Source organism: Elephas maximus, chromosome 7, assembly GCF_024166365.1.
Source record: "Elephas maximus indicus isolate mEleMax1 chromosome 7, mEleMax1 primary haplotype, whole genome shotgun sequence".
Lineage (NCBI taxonomy): Eukaryota > Metazoa > Chordata > Mammalia > Proboscidea > Elephantidae > Elephas > Elephas maximus.
Genome location: NC_064825.1, coordinates 43326275 through 43340911, shown reverse-complemented (window position 1 = coordinate 43340911; position 14637 = coordinate 43326275). Strand labels below are relative to the sequence as shown.

The following is a 14637-nucleotide window of genomic DNA, read 5'->3' as shown; positions in this document are numbered from 1 at the left end:
ACAAATACCAGCTCTTTCTCTGATAAGGGAAATAACTCTATCACAGCATATGAACTATCTGAACTATAATGACCTATTGTATAATAAAATCTGATAACAAGAGAAAATTTAACACTGAATTTCTAACTTTTCACATCGGCAATTTTTTTCTTTTCTTAAATGACCCTCAGAGGGAGTGCAGTTCCCCTGAAACATAAGAAAGTGCTTCTTATTACCATCAAGGATTAAAACAGGCTTTCTCCTTCTCATTTCTATTCCAGCAAGAAAGGGAAGGCACCCACCATTGTTTCCCTAATTTTCATTTGACAAAGTTATTAAAGTGTTCTTTCAGCAATAGGGTGTTGGGTTTCCCAGTGGAGATGCAGCTGGCCACAGACAGAGACCCACAAAGAGCAAGTTGCCATGCAGGGAAATTAGACAAGGACAAAGAAAATGCTCACCACACAATAAGAGGTAATAGAAATCTGAGCCAAGTCCTTTCATCTGAGCTACTATGACTAGTTCATTGCTTCTCCAACGTCCTATGACATTTTTCCTGGTGTTTATGACTGTCAACCTTGATCTTGAATCATGCACATTCACCTTGACGTATTTCTTCTCTGGGGGAAAAAGCATCTGCAATTCCAAGGAGGAATTTGCTCTGAAAGAGTGATTACAGGGTGTGCAGCGGAGGTAGAAGAAGGAAGGCTTGACTTCTTTGCATCAAAATAAGAGGGATATTCCTAAAGCCAGGCTGGTGAACATCTACAAAACACTAGAGGCAACATAGCCTGCCCACAAACCATGTCATGAGTCATGTGTGACTTGACTTAGGGAGAATTCCCTAAATCCCTGCTCATTTGACTCATATGAGATGTTTTTATCCTACAAAAGTCTGATAGTTGTGAATTTTTTGGAACTTGGTAAGGTGAGCTGAGGACTCTGTAATCAGGTGACAGAAAACAGAATTCACTCTCTCTGGGCTTTGCTAAGGGGCAGAGCTGTATGTGTGTGTGTGTGTGTGTGTGTTTCATAGGAATGGGCCCCTTTGGGGCTGGAATGACTACAAAAGGTCAGTCAGTCCTCAGTTATGTAGGTCAGTCAGTCCTCAGAAAAGTGAAGATGAGGGAAAAAGCAGAGTTTAAGTAAAAGGACCCCTCAGATAAATAGGTTCATTTCTCATTAAGCAGTTTCTAGAACAATCATAAGGTAGGATGACACCTACATAAAGAAACCATCAATTGTGCACAGTAAGGCAACGTGGGACATCCTGCTGTGGAGGAGCAGGGAGGACAGCAATTGGCAGTGGAGTGGCTTAAGAGGGTGATCTGAGGCGAACAAGGTAAGGGACTCCAAGTGCAGTCATGATAACAAGACATGGCCTCTAAGAAGCATATTAACCAAATGCCTCATAGAAAAGCTGAACTTTGTGGAGCAAGGAGCCGATGGGGAGCTTTCCTGTACCAAGGCTCAGAAAATCCAGGTTCAAATTCCTGTTCTACCACTTATAGGTTATGTGACCATAAGCCTCAGGTCCCTAAGAAAGAAGAAATATGATGTACTTCTTCACAAGGTGGTTGCTAGGAGTTTGAAGTAATGTAGTCAAAGTCCTTAGCACAGTGCTTGGCACACTGTAAATACTCAAAAAAAGAAAAAATGGTAGCCATTATTATTAGTAGTATCAGTAATAAATATAAGGTACTCCACAACCATTTATCAACCCTGTGATGGAGCACGGCCAGGGACTGAAGGTATAATTTAATATCAGGCTGCAAAACAAAGGGGATGAAGTCGAAAAAAATGCAAGAGATAAGAGGCAGCTGAGTGTGCTCAAAATTTCTTTGCTACTAAAAAGCTTTGGGGCTTCTCTTCTATTCTCTATAAGACCCAGGAGGTCCCTTTCAGGATGGGAGAGACACCCAGAATTCTGCTTTCTAAAACCATTTGCTACCATCTGATCACAGACCATGGCATTAAAAAAAAAAAAAAAAGGAAGGGGAAAAAGTTACACACACACACACACACAAACCAGTTGATTCAATGAAGAGCTTTTGGTGAGTGTTCACTCCAAGACAATAAACCAAGCAAAACGTCTGGCTGTGCTTAAAATCAACAAAACCAGCAGGAAAGACAGAAAGAAGGGAATGGAGTGATCAGCTTGTTTTTAAAGCTGCCAGCAGTGCTGCTTCAGCAGGAGCCAGTGATGAGGAGCTCCCAAGACTGGAAAGGAGACAAATGCAGACAGGGCTGAAGCTAAGGGTTGAGAGAGGGGAGTCCAGGCCTAATGGGACGCAGATGTGGCCTCTAGGCTTGTGGGAAGCTTTCCTCAGGATTCCAGGCTTCCTTGGGAGCTCTGGTTTAAGAGTACAGTGGGAGTGGAGAGCTCAGAGCTCAGCCTGAGCCAGCCCACCCATATAATGATAATGTAATACTAATACTAATGGCTATGTTTATTGAGCACTCTACTCTGTGCTAAGTTCTTCATATGCATTTTATCTCCAGCTTACAGGTGAAGAAACTGAGGCTTAGAGACCTGATGGGACTTGCTCACAACTTATAAGTGGTAGCATCATCTGCCTTATTCCTGAACTCCAGCACCTTAACACAAAGCTGTATTTGGGCTCTTTTCCAGGAAGGGCTAAAAAGCAAGGCATGCTTACCAGGTACCTGGGATCTGAGAAATGCAAACTGGGAAGGAAAAGGTTAAAAATACACAATTGTGGGTTTAAACCCAATTGACATCTAGGAAAAACCAGTCACAACATCGCCAGATGAAAGGACTTTTTGCCCTGTTTCTGCATGCAACAGGGGCCCAGGCTTGGCCCTGAAGTCCCTGACAGACAGAGGTGCCATGCAGGCCAGAGAAGGTGCGTGGGCCTCTGCGCCCCCTACCGATGGTGCAGTGCTCGCCGTTCCAGCCGGGGCTGCACTCGCACTTGCCATCGCGGCAGGTCCCATGCTCAGCACAGCGCGGGTGGCAGGCCCTCTGGTCGCAGGCTGCACCCATCCAGCCGTCCTCACAGCGGCAGGTGCCCCCCACGCAGACACCGTGGCCACCACAGTCAGCAGCGCAGATCTCTGTGGGGAGAGGAGAAGGAGAAGGAGAAGGGAGGAAACCAGGGAAGGGAGGGAAGAGGCCAGAGGGGCAGGAGAGGGATAAGGGAGACAAAAAACATATTGAGAAAGTTGTTATTTGGAACAAGGGTCAAACTTGGCTACCTACCTAGGCTTCTATGAGCAACCGGGATTCCAGAGGCTTGGGAGACTCATCTCTGTGGACAGTGACCCTCAGACAAGAGCGATTCTCTGGGCAGCACCTGCTCTGAGCCCATTTCCCCATAAAACAGGATGGATTGAAGGGCTCTGCTCTATTTGCTTTTCCCTTTTGACAGCCTGTCCCTGCTTTTGTACTTGCCACTTCCAAAGGGGATCGGCCTTCTGAATACATGTGAGGAAAAGTCAGATTTAATTAAAAACCAGTTATGTGAGAAAACAAAATGAGGATGAGTCCCTGAATGCCAAGTCAAGTGCTGTGAGTCTTGGGGCGCCTGGAGAGGTCCGGAGCCCGTGTTTCATTACAGCCTTGACTCTAATTGAGGCAAGAGTGAAAGGGAGGCCCGTCCCCTGCCCATGGATATACTCTGGGTTGTTCTCCAAAATGTGCAGTTTGTTCTGTGCTTCTGCTGGGTTTATTCTCTGTCCTCTTGCTCACTCCTCCCTCAGCCCAACTCCAAGCATTATCTAAATGGGCTTTCAGGTCCAAAGCAAACAGCTGGGGCAGGGCAGGGGGCAGAGGCACTTCATAGCCAGAGTGGAGTTGCCCAGCCCTTCACAAAGAACTGTCTGTGAGACCACGCAAAACACACAGAGGACTTGATTCACAAGCCTGTTGGGCTAAGGGCCAGCAACAGCTTCATGGTTACTGCTGGCAGAGGTTGTGAACACTTCCAAAATGCAACTGCTGTTTAGGAAACAGGTTGAGCAAACTTGTCCACTGATGTTCTCTGCCAGGGCTGTGATGGAGACCCTGACTTATTTCTTATACCTCACGGCCCAACGTTCTTCAAACTCAAGTGAAAATTCCAAAACCTTTAATTTCTTTCAAAGCACATTTCTTTCACCTTCTTTAGTGAAACTGGCACCTGTGCTAAGAGTATTTGCCCATCACTCCCCACCAGGCTGCACTCCCGGTTTAGAAGGCAGTACTATTTTTTTTTTTTTTTTACTACGCCAGGTACTTTTGAAATGAAAAGAAAACAACATTAGATCTCAGAGCCTCAAACCTTCGTGCCAACCTAGAAATGGCTAAAATGTTTGCGAACTTTAAAGAAAAAAAAAAAGAGTTAATATTTATGGTGTGTTTCTATGCTAGCAACCTGCCAAGCACAGTATCTCCAGAAGGAAGGTACTGCCTGTGGTAACACATGAGATTTCTCGGCTGCCCAAAGGATGAAGGCTGCTGTAAAATGGGTGGAAAAAACCTGGGTGTGGTCCCAGGCTCAGCAACTTCTGAGCTGTGTGACCCTTGGCAGGCCCCTTGACTTCCTGACCTGGAAAGTGTGGGCAATAATGAGGCAGCCCTTGGTTGGCCTAACCGGGGTGTAGTAAGCCCTCAGTGAAGTGGGGGATAGAAAAGGGCATGGCAAACATCACTAACTCAAGAAAGGTTTCTTGAAATTGAGGTCAGGATAATGAGTTTCATACTGGAATCTAAGGACCAGGTTTGTGAGTTCCATGTCTGCTCAGTCTTTAATTGCTGTGTGAGCTTAGTAAAGTCACTTCCTCTCTCTGGGTATCAGTTTCCTCATCTATTGCAGGGGGAACCTGATGGTGTCTAAGACTCCTTCCAGCTCTGAGACTACAGGATTCTTTGATAAACATCCGCCATGTTACACAGCATAATCTACTCCATAATCTACTTGAATGCCCCTCCTCCTCTGAGAAGTCTCCTGTGATTCACCCTGTGGTAATTCTCTTACTCCTTTCCTTCCCATATTACACACTAGAGTGGTTTTCTGTTTCTGTGTTGGTTTCACCATCATTCTAGGCACAACCTGAGGATATGGGCTGGGTCTAATTCCTCTCATCTCCACCATCTCTGGTATCCAGTGCAAGCCTTGGCACAGAATAAATCCTCAATTAGGTTTGCTGGGTGATGAATAAATCTGTGACTGTCCGGGGCTACAGATACCTGAAAATTTAAAACGATTCATGTAAATCCTGCTTAGCCTAGCTGAAAGTCAATCTGTTCCTATTTGTCTATTTATCTCTCGAGAATTGCCTTTATGAAAACCTGCCAAGTGAGGGTGGGGCTGTGAGCAAGGTGGTACTGTATCTAGCAGTCCTCCAGGTATGATGCTTTCTTAAGATTTTTGAGTTTCCTTCCCTTCTCGCTCACACAAAAAACATCTTGGGCTTTCCTCAAGACAAAGAAATAACAATCTCCAGGCCCCAGGCCTCCCTAAACCCTGCCTCTGAAATTCCCATCTCTTCTGCACAATACTACAAGGGCAATGACCCCCTGGTCACAATGGAGGCTGGGCCTGGGGCCAGAGCTGGAACTTTCCCCCAAGAGCCTCAGGAGAGAAGGTTAACTTATTATTTATTTGGGTTTACTCAGCACTTTTTCCGGGTGGCAGTTTCTGGTGTGAGAGCAAACAGCATTTCTATTCACTGAGGTGTAAGCCAGGAGAGAGAGGGGCTGCTGGGGCCAAAGCCTGGGTGTTTGCAGGCAGTGGGGCACGTGGGGTTCATAAGGGATGAGAGCAGAAGAGGCAGACTTTTTCTCTCATTTGACTGTCTGACTTTGGGACTTCACTAATAGGTAGTTCATTCATTTATTAATTAATTGGGAGGCTATATAGATGAAGGGGCTTAAGGCCTGAAATCAATCCTGATTCCAAATCCCAGCTGTGCCAGCTATGTGGCCTTAGGTAGCCTACTCAATTGTTCTGAGCTTCACCTTCCTCCTCTGTAAAATGGGGATGGTGACAGCACCCAATTCAGAGGGTACTTAGTACCTAATATACAGTAGGTATCAATACTTTCCAACTGAGTCATTTTTTTATTCCAATACATATTCCACATGTGCCTACTATATGTCAGAGACTGTGCCTGGTACTTGAAATACAGAGGTTGATAAAATGCAATCTCTGCCCTCCAGGAGATCACAGTTTAGATGAAGATAACATTTACATTCCAAAGATTTTCCAAATAATCCACAGCTGTTACTTCTGCACCTTTTTGCTTATGTGCAATGAATAAAAGAAAAAACAAGCAAAAAACACATGAATCTTAGAGTCAGATCTGGGATTAAACACTGGCTTTGACGCTTACTGGTTTGCTAATCTGCAAATTGCAAGATATGCAATTCACTGAGCCTCACTTTCCCTTTCTGTAAAATGAGAATAATAATTTTCATTTCACTAATCTCACAGTGTTGATGTGTTAGGCTGAATTCTCCAGAGAAGCAAAACAAGTGAAATATATATATATATAAAATTATAAAACAAACAAAGACAAAAAAACCAGCCCACTGCCATAGGGTCAATTCCAACTCGTAGTGATCCCATAGGGTTTCCAAGGCTGTAAATCTCTACGGAAGCACACTGCCATATATTTCTCTTACAGAGCTGCTGGTAGTTTTGAACCACCGACCTTTCAGTTAGCAGTCAACTGCTTTAACCACTGCACCACCAGGGCTCCTTATGTATATAGAAATTTAATTCAAGGAAATGGTTCATGCAGTTATGGAGGCTGGCAAGTCCCCAAATCTGTGAGTCAGGCATCAGGCTGGAGGCTTCTCCTGACTCCTGTGGTTGCAGCAGCTGATGAATCTAAAATTGGTAGCTCAGACAGCAGGCTGCTGGTTCACAGGGCTGCAGGAGTTGGTAAATCCCAGAACCTGCAGGTCAGTCAGCATGTTATCTTTCATCCCAAGAACCGGAGGTCAGATGATGATGAGTCAGATGCAGGATTCAGAGCGAGAGCCAGCCTTGCTGGAACATCCATTGATATACTGGAGGCAGGCCACACCCCCAAGGAAACCCCCTTTTCAACTGACTGGCTGCTTATAGCAGATCTCACAATGGAAGTGATTATATTACATTATGGAAGAGCAATCAGTCCAACTTCTGGCAAACCACTGAGAATCGAGCCTAAACAAACTGCCATATAACATTAACCATCACAGTTGGTGTTGGATCAAATGAGCCAATGTGCAGGAAAGCCTTTTTTGGCTTAACTAACAGGTGTTACAGTTTATAAAGCACACTTCACACACACTTCCTCATTTAACTATCACAAAATGTGAGACCACTTGGCTGTAATCCTTCTTTTAGGTAAGGATACCATGAGCCAGATAGTACGAGAATATTGCACCAGGTCATGTGGCCGTCTAGTGTTTTACCTTATTTTGACAATCCTCAGATCAATATTGCAAGACAGGAATTTTATAGAAGCAAACGGAGCCTCAAAACAGGTAAGGAACAATCATATACCACAAGCAGTCTCCTATTTGAGGGAATAGCAGATCCCCTCCATTTCTGTTCATCCAAACATCCATTTCCTTGTCAGTTTACACTTGATAGGATCTCTTGGAAGGAAACTAAAATTTCCCAGAGGCTGGGTACCCTTCCACCAGTCCTTTAGAACCTGGGTCATGAGCTCTTAAACATTTAATGGAAGGAGCCTGAATGAGAGTGACCTTGATGTTTATGGGGTGCTAAAAAACTAGAAAAAAAACTGAAGGTAACAAAACTTGTGAGCACTCAGGTTCTCCTCTGCAGATGGGCCTCTGTGACAGAGGAAGAGCAGAAACTTGAGATGCTACTTTATCATTTGGCCTCAATTTAGAGGCCTTATTATTATTATTTTTTTATATACCTTTTTTTTTTCCCTTAAAATAAAAGCAATTGCTTTATTTTTCCTTCTTCAATTCTACTTTGACATTGTTATCGTTGTTAGGTTCCGTTATTTCCAACACATAGCAACCCTACGTACAACAGAAAGAAACACTGCCTGGTCCGGCACCATCCTCAGAGTTGTTGCTATGTTTGAGCCCATTGTTGTGGCCATTGTATAAATCCAACACACTGAGGGTCTTCCTCTTTTGTGCTGACCCTCTACTTTACCAAGCATGATGTCCTTCTCCAGGGACTGGTCCCTCCTGATAACATGGCCAAAGTGTGTGATAGGAAGTCTTGCCATCCAATTTGTTCCTTCTTTCGGCAGTCCATGGTATATTCAATACTCTTTGCCAACACCATAATTCAAATGCACCAGTTCTTCTTCAGTCTTCCTTGCTCATTGTCCAGCTTTCACATGCTTATGAGGCAACTGAAAATACCATGGCTTAGGTCAGGCACACCTTCGTCTTCGATGTGACATCTTCACTTTTTAACACTTTAAAGAGGTCTTTTGCAGCAGATTTGCCCAATGCAACGCATCTTTTGATTTCTTGACTGCTGCTTCCATGGGCATCAATTGTGGATCCAAGTAAAATGAAATCCTTGACAACTTCAATCTTTTCTCTGTTTATCATGATGTTGCTTATTGGCCCAGTCATGAGAATTTTTGTTTTCTCTTTGTCAGAGGTGTAATCCAACTGAAGGCTGTGGTCTTTGATCTTCATCAGTAAGTGCTTCAAGTCCTCTTCACTTTCAGCAAGCAAGGTTCTGTCATCTGCATATCACAGGTGTTAATGAGTCCTCCTCCAATCCTAATGACACGTTCTTCTTCATATAGTCCGGCTTTCAAATTACTTGCTTTGACATTAAAGCAGTGATATAACTTCCCAGAGTGGTTTGTGAAAACCATATAGGATAATCTTCAAGAATATGCTTTGACAACATATACATCTTTTACCTTCTATTAACTGGCCCTTTGTGAAATTTGGGTCACAGCACCTAAGTCTCAAGCTTCCTCATTTTGTGAACTTGGGATGAAACCCAACTACTGTTAAGGATTGGTGTAGGAATTACACTCATTGGTTTAATTTCTTGAGTGCTCACTATATGCTCATCCTATAGGGGCACTGGGCATCCAATGCTGATTTTGACAGACATGGTTCTTTCCTGACCTCAGTACGGCAGACAGACATAAACCTAAATTAATAAAATTAAATGAGTTACGGTGAATGAAAGTATTGTTTCCAGCTGAGTGCTGGGCACATAATCAGGATTTAATAAATCACACACACACACACATTTTTATAAGAAGGGAAATGTGATGTAGTAGCAAGACTAGACTGATTTCAGAAGACCAAAAAAAAAAAAAAAAAAAAAACCCACTGCTGTCGAGTGGATTCCAACTCATAGCGACCTTATAGGACACAGTAGAACTGCCCCACAGAGTTTCCAAGGAACACCTGGTGGATTTGAACTGCCAACCTTTTGGTTAGCAGCCGCAGCACTTAACCACTATGCTACCAGGGTTTCCAAGATTAGACACAAATTCTGGCTTATGCAACATACCCAACGCAAGCAAGCATTTGATGAGAGTCGACTTTCGTGTAATCGAAATCAGAGCTTTCTGAGTGAATGCTGGAGGGCTGTGGTCTGTAGGAATCTTTTTTAAATAATTTTTTTGTAGGTGAAAGTTCACATAGCAAATTAGGTTCCCATTTAACAATTTTTATATAAATTGTTCCATGACATTGGTTAAAATTTTTACAACATGTAGCAGTCTCATTATTTCCATTTTGTTTGTTGTTTCCTTTGATCTAGCTTCCCTTCCCCTCCTTGTCTTCTCATCTTTGCTTTTGGGTAAATGTTGACCTTTTGGTCTCATACAGTTGATTGTTTAAAGGAGCACATTACTCTTGGGTGATACTGTTTATTTCATAAGCTAATCTATTATTTGGCTGAAAGGTGACTTCCAGGAATAGCTTCAGTTTCAAGTTTCACTATTAAGGCAGTAGTTTCAGGGGCTCCTCTAGTCTCTATTGGTCCAGTAGGTCTGGCCTTTTTCAGGAATTTTAATTTTGTTCTACATTTTTCTCCCATTCTATCCAGGACCTTCTACTGTGTCTCTGGTCAGAATGGTTGGCAGTGGTACCCAGGCACCATTTTGTTCTTTTGGTCTCAGGTTAGAAGAGGCTGTGGTTCACGGGGGCTATTAGTCCTGTGGACTATTTCTTCTTTGAGTCTTTGATTTCCTTCATTCTCTTTTGCTCCTTATGAGTAGAGACCAACAGTTGTATCTTAGATTGCCACTTGCAAGTTTTTCACACCACAGATGTTATTCACCAAATGAGGATGCAGAACATTATCTTTATGAACTGTTATGCTAATTGGCTAAGTTGTCTCCCAACTATGGTCCTAAGCCTTTTAACAGTAAACCAATCCTGCGAGTTGTTTGGTTATGTCTAGGAAGACTGAGAGAAACCTTTTGAAGTACATATCAAGGACCTACGTTGACTTGGTTCAGATTCTGACTCCCTGATTTCCTAGCTATGGGTCCTTGGAAGAAATACTTAATCTCTCTGAGCCATAATTCTTCACCCAAAAATGGAGGAAGGGAGATGGCGATGACTGAAGGAAACGATGTATGTGAAAAGCTCTATGTAAACTATGTTGATTTATGAGGACCTTAGGGAGCCCTGGTGGCACAGTGGTTAAGTGTTTGGCTGCTAACCAAAAGGTCAGCAGTTTGAATCCACCAGCCGCTCCAAGGGAGAAAGATGTAGCAGTTTGCTTCCATAAGGATTTACAGCCTTGGAAACCCTATGGGGCAGTTCTACTCTGTCCTATAGGGTCACTATGAGTTGGAATTGACGGTACAGCTCTAAGTCACCCAGCAGAGGTGCATCTTACTGAAAAGCAAAATATTTACTTTTCCATTGTGGTTATATTCCGTTGAGTTGATTCTGACTCATACTGACCCTATAGGACAGAGTAGAACTGCCACATAAGGTTTCCCATGCTGTAATCTTTACAGGAGCAGATCGGCAGGTCTTTAATCCTGAGGCACTGCTGGTGGGTTTTAACTGCTGACCTTTCAGTTAGCAGCCAACTGCTTAACTATTGCACCACTAGGGCTCTTTGCTTTTCCAGTGGCGCCTTAAAACTTGGGTATGAAGCACTTCTTCTGGTCACCTTGCCTGGCACCATCAAATAAGGCTGTATCAAAATCTTGTTAGAAGTCTCTTGAACTCAGGTAAAACCTCCAACTGTCCTAAAATTCTTATTCTAAGCTTGTAAAGTTCTTGACTGAACTATATAGGACCTTGGAGATGAACCAGGTCAGACCCAAGTACACATTAGCTCTTCTGCTATGGAAAGCCAATCCCACAGCACTTTTCTCTCCCCATACCACTCCTTCTCTCGCTTCATCTGTGCACACATTTATCTTCTCTCTAGACTGGAAGCTCACTGGATGGCAGGGCCTATGCTTATTCATTTTGGTTCCCATGGCAACTAGCACCAGGCATGGCCACGTAAGAGCTTTTGACAAATATCTGGTGAAAAAACAAATGAATAGAGGAAAACTTCATGGAAGCGGTGTTATGTCAGTTGGCTCAACTCTATCTCAGTGCCACATTGTACAAAATTTTATTTTGTTAACTACATACACATAAAAGCTCAGCCTCCTTTGTGACTAAGCTCCTAAGAACTCATCTTCTCCAATCACTTACTGTGAACTCTGTAATTTTAAAGTGTCTTAATCCTTACACTCTCAGATGCATCTTCCTTCATGCTAGTACCTAAGCCATGTGGAAGGAGATGAACATGTGAGGAAGGGCTGAAAAGAACAGGGGGAAGATAAAAAGTTTGTCTATTGGTTAATTGTGCCTGAAAATGTATATATAAGGAAAAAAAAAAAACAAAAACTGCCCCAGGCTCCTCATTAAATGTTAATCCCCATACAAGCCCAGATGAAGTCTGGTACCTATCACAACTGCATTTTAGTTTGTCTGGACTTATTTTACAATCCTGTTCATTAAAAATAGCTGGAAGGGAAAGCTGTGCCTTTCCCCATAAAGGGGGAGAGACTTATGCATAATTTTCCCATAAAATTTCTTCTACCTGGAAAGATGCTCAAAATTGACATGAGTAGGGGGTAGAGTATACCCCACCCAAGGATTCTGCATGCTTCATGCTGAGCAAGGAACAAACTTGGGTGAAGCTGTTTTAAAATTCCAGTGATGTGGAAATATAGCTTTGGCCCCATTTGACTTCCTGGGAAGTCTTTATTAATAAGTCCTGTATTTAGTACTAAACACGGGTAACAGGTAAAATAGTTCTATTTTGCTTAGAACCTGAGGTTCTTAGATGACCTTAAGAAATTTTAATAGAGAATTAAGTAATTTAAAATGATTCCTGCTAGTATTTTCCGTTTCATCATTAGCTCATCTGAGTTATTGCACAGCTTGGGACATTTCTCTGAACCCCTGGAGCAGTTAAAAGTCCAAGTCACACTATTCATCATTTGAGTGAAGATAAGGAGAAAATGGAGTGCCTAAAATGTTCCAGAACCTCTCATAGTGGCACACAAATATTACTTCATTAAAGCCTCACGACAGCCCTGCAATGACATTATCACTCCCATATTGTAGTTAAGGAACGAGCTTGGAGAGATTTAGTGACTTGCTCAAATGCACCTAGCTAGAATGAAAGGTGACTATGATTAACACAGCTTTAGGTCTGTGAATTATAGGACCAGGTTCAGGCAAAACCTCAGATGTAATCTGACAGCGCTCTCTGATTTTTAATTACATACTAGATCATCCCCACAATTAGACAATCAAACAAAAAAACCCAAACCCATTGCTGTTAAGTCGATTCAACTCATAGTAACCCTACAGGACAGAATAGGACTGCCCCATAGGTTTCCAAGGAGTAGCTGGTAGATCTGAACTGCCGACCTTTTGGTTAACAGCCAAGCTCTTAACCACTGTACCACCAGGGCTCAGAAAACAGGGTACAGACACCAACATCTTAGATTTATGTGTGGTTAAATGAATGCTATGTAATGTGCCTCTTATCATGCACATTTCTTACAGAGTAAAAAAAAAAAAAATAGTGCTATCAGTAGACACCCCCTATATGGCAATTGTATCATGTTTATGTGCTGGAAAGAGCCAGTGAAATGAAGGATTTAAGATACTAGAAAGAGGAAGGGGATGATGGTTCAACTGAGGTGCCTTTCAACAGGAGAGGACTGGATCTGGAGCATAATGGAAGGGACAGGCTTAGTGGGAACCTTATGCTTTGGGGAGAGCATGCAGAGAGAGACACGTATGCAGAACAGGCTATGTGGGGTATAGGCTTGGATAATGGAAAAGTGCTTATCCAATGGTCTCAGTATTCTCTGTGAAGTAGGAGACAGAGATCTCTGCTGAGAGTGATGGGGTGGGAGGAGGGGAAGAGCTGGTGCATAGATGTGAGCATTTGAAAGAGCCACAGTGAGAAAAGAAATCAAGAACTCACAAAGTACAAATAGAAAAACTGCAGCTGGGAAGGCCCAGGAGAAGCTAAAGACTACAAGTCTGTGGCGGCCCAATCCACATGGTGACTTTGGGCAAGTCACCCAAGCTCTCTGACCCTGATGTCTTAATTTGGTTTAGGGGTACTCAGAAGCCCACTGTAAGATCAAAGATGGTGAATGGTTGGAATGATCCTGGATTTTTCAAGGTTAGTGGCATTGAAGGAAGGCATGGAGACAAGGAAGCTGTGAGTGACGAAGAAAGATAGCTAGAGGTGAAAGGCCATGGGAACAGGAGATAATGAAGAAGGCAGGCAAGTCAGGAGAGAGCTGAGGTTAAGAAAGAAGTGGCCTAGATTTAGGGGGATGCAGGGGAAAGGTAGAAAAAGTGGAGGAAAATCTAAAGTATCAGTTTTTGTGGTTAGAGCATGAGAAGACACCTCAGAGATTCTATAGAAGGAGAGACAGCTCAGAGAGAGGACATGCTTTGTCCTATGCCACACCAAGACATACATGTCAGCACTTGAGCCAGAACTTGACAGCTGCTTTTAAAAAACAGTTAAGTAATGGGACGGTTAGACACGTGGCTAAAAGAGGGACCTCATCCCACTCTTTGGTCCCTCTCTGTGCTTCTGCACATGATGTTTCTATGTTTTGGCTATCCTTCTCCCTGATCTTTACATGTTCAAATCTAGACATGCTGTAAGTTCTGGCTCCAATGCCACCTCCTCTTTGAAGCCCCCTCCAAGTGCCCCAGCTGGAAGGAATTTCACCTTCCTCTGCCTTCTCAAAGTGCTTTACGTGTATCTTTCTTTACCTGGGTTGTTAGTCTGCCTGTGTTGCCTCCAGAACCCTGCCACAACCAGATCAATATCTGCATTCCCTAGTGTGTCTCATACAGGAAACATATCATCTGACTGCATCCATGTATTGTCATATTCCAGTGGTATGAAGCAGAGTGCTGTGTGTGACTATTCAAGGTTTTATGGTTTTGCACAGTGCAAAGACTTGGAATCAGGTAAGCTGGGGCCAAAAGCCTGTTCTGCCATTTCCTAGACGTGTGAAGCAAATTGTTACACATCTTTGAGCCTTGCCTTTGTTATTTATAGAATAGTAACGATACCTAAGACAGGAGAAAAAGACCTAAATGGATGTCAGAAGAGACTCTGAAACTTGAACTTGAGTGTCGAGTAGCTAAAGCAAAAGGAAAAAATGATGCAGTAAAAGAGCTGA

General features: G+C 43.1%; 1 protein-coding gene across 2 annotated transcripts in view; it reads right to left on the bottom strand.

Moving 5' to 3' along the window:
* Window positions 1-14637, bottom strand: part of TENM4 (teneurin transmembrane protein 4) — an 887828-nt gene that overhangs the window by 128501 nt on the left and 744690 nt on the right. For both annotated transcript variants that reach the window (XM_049889686.1, XM_049889688.1), the window contains exon 19: window positions 2872-3057. In XM_049889686.1, coding sequence (XP_049745643.1) covers window positions 2872-3057 — 186 coding nt within the window. The remainder of the gene's footprint in view (window positions 1-2871; window positions 3058-14637) is intronic.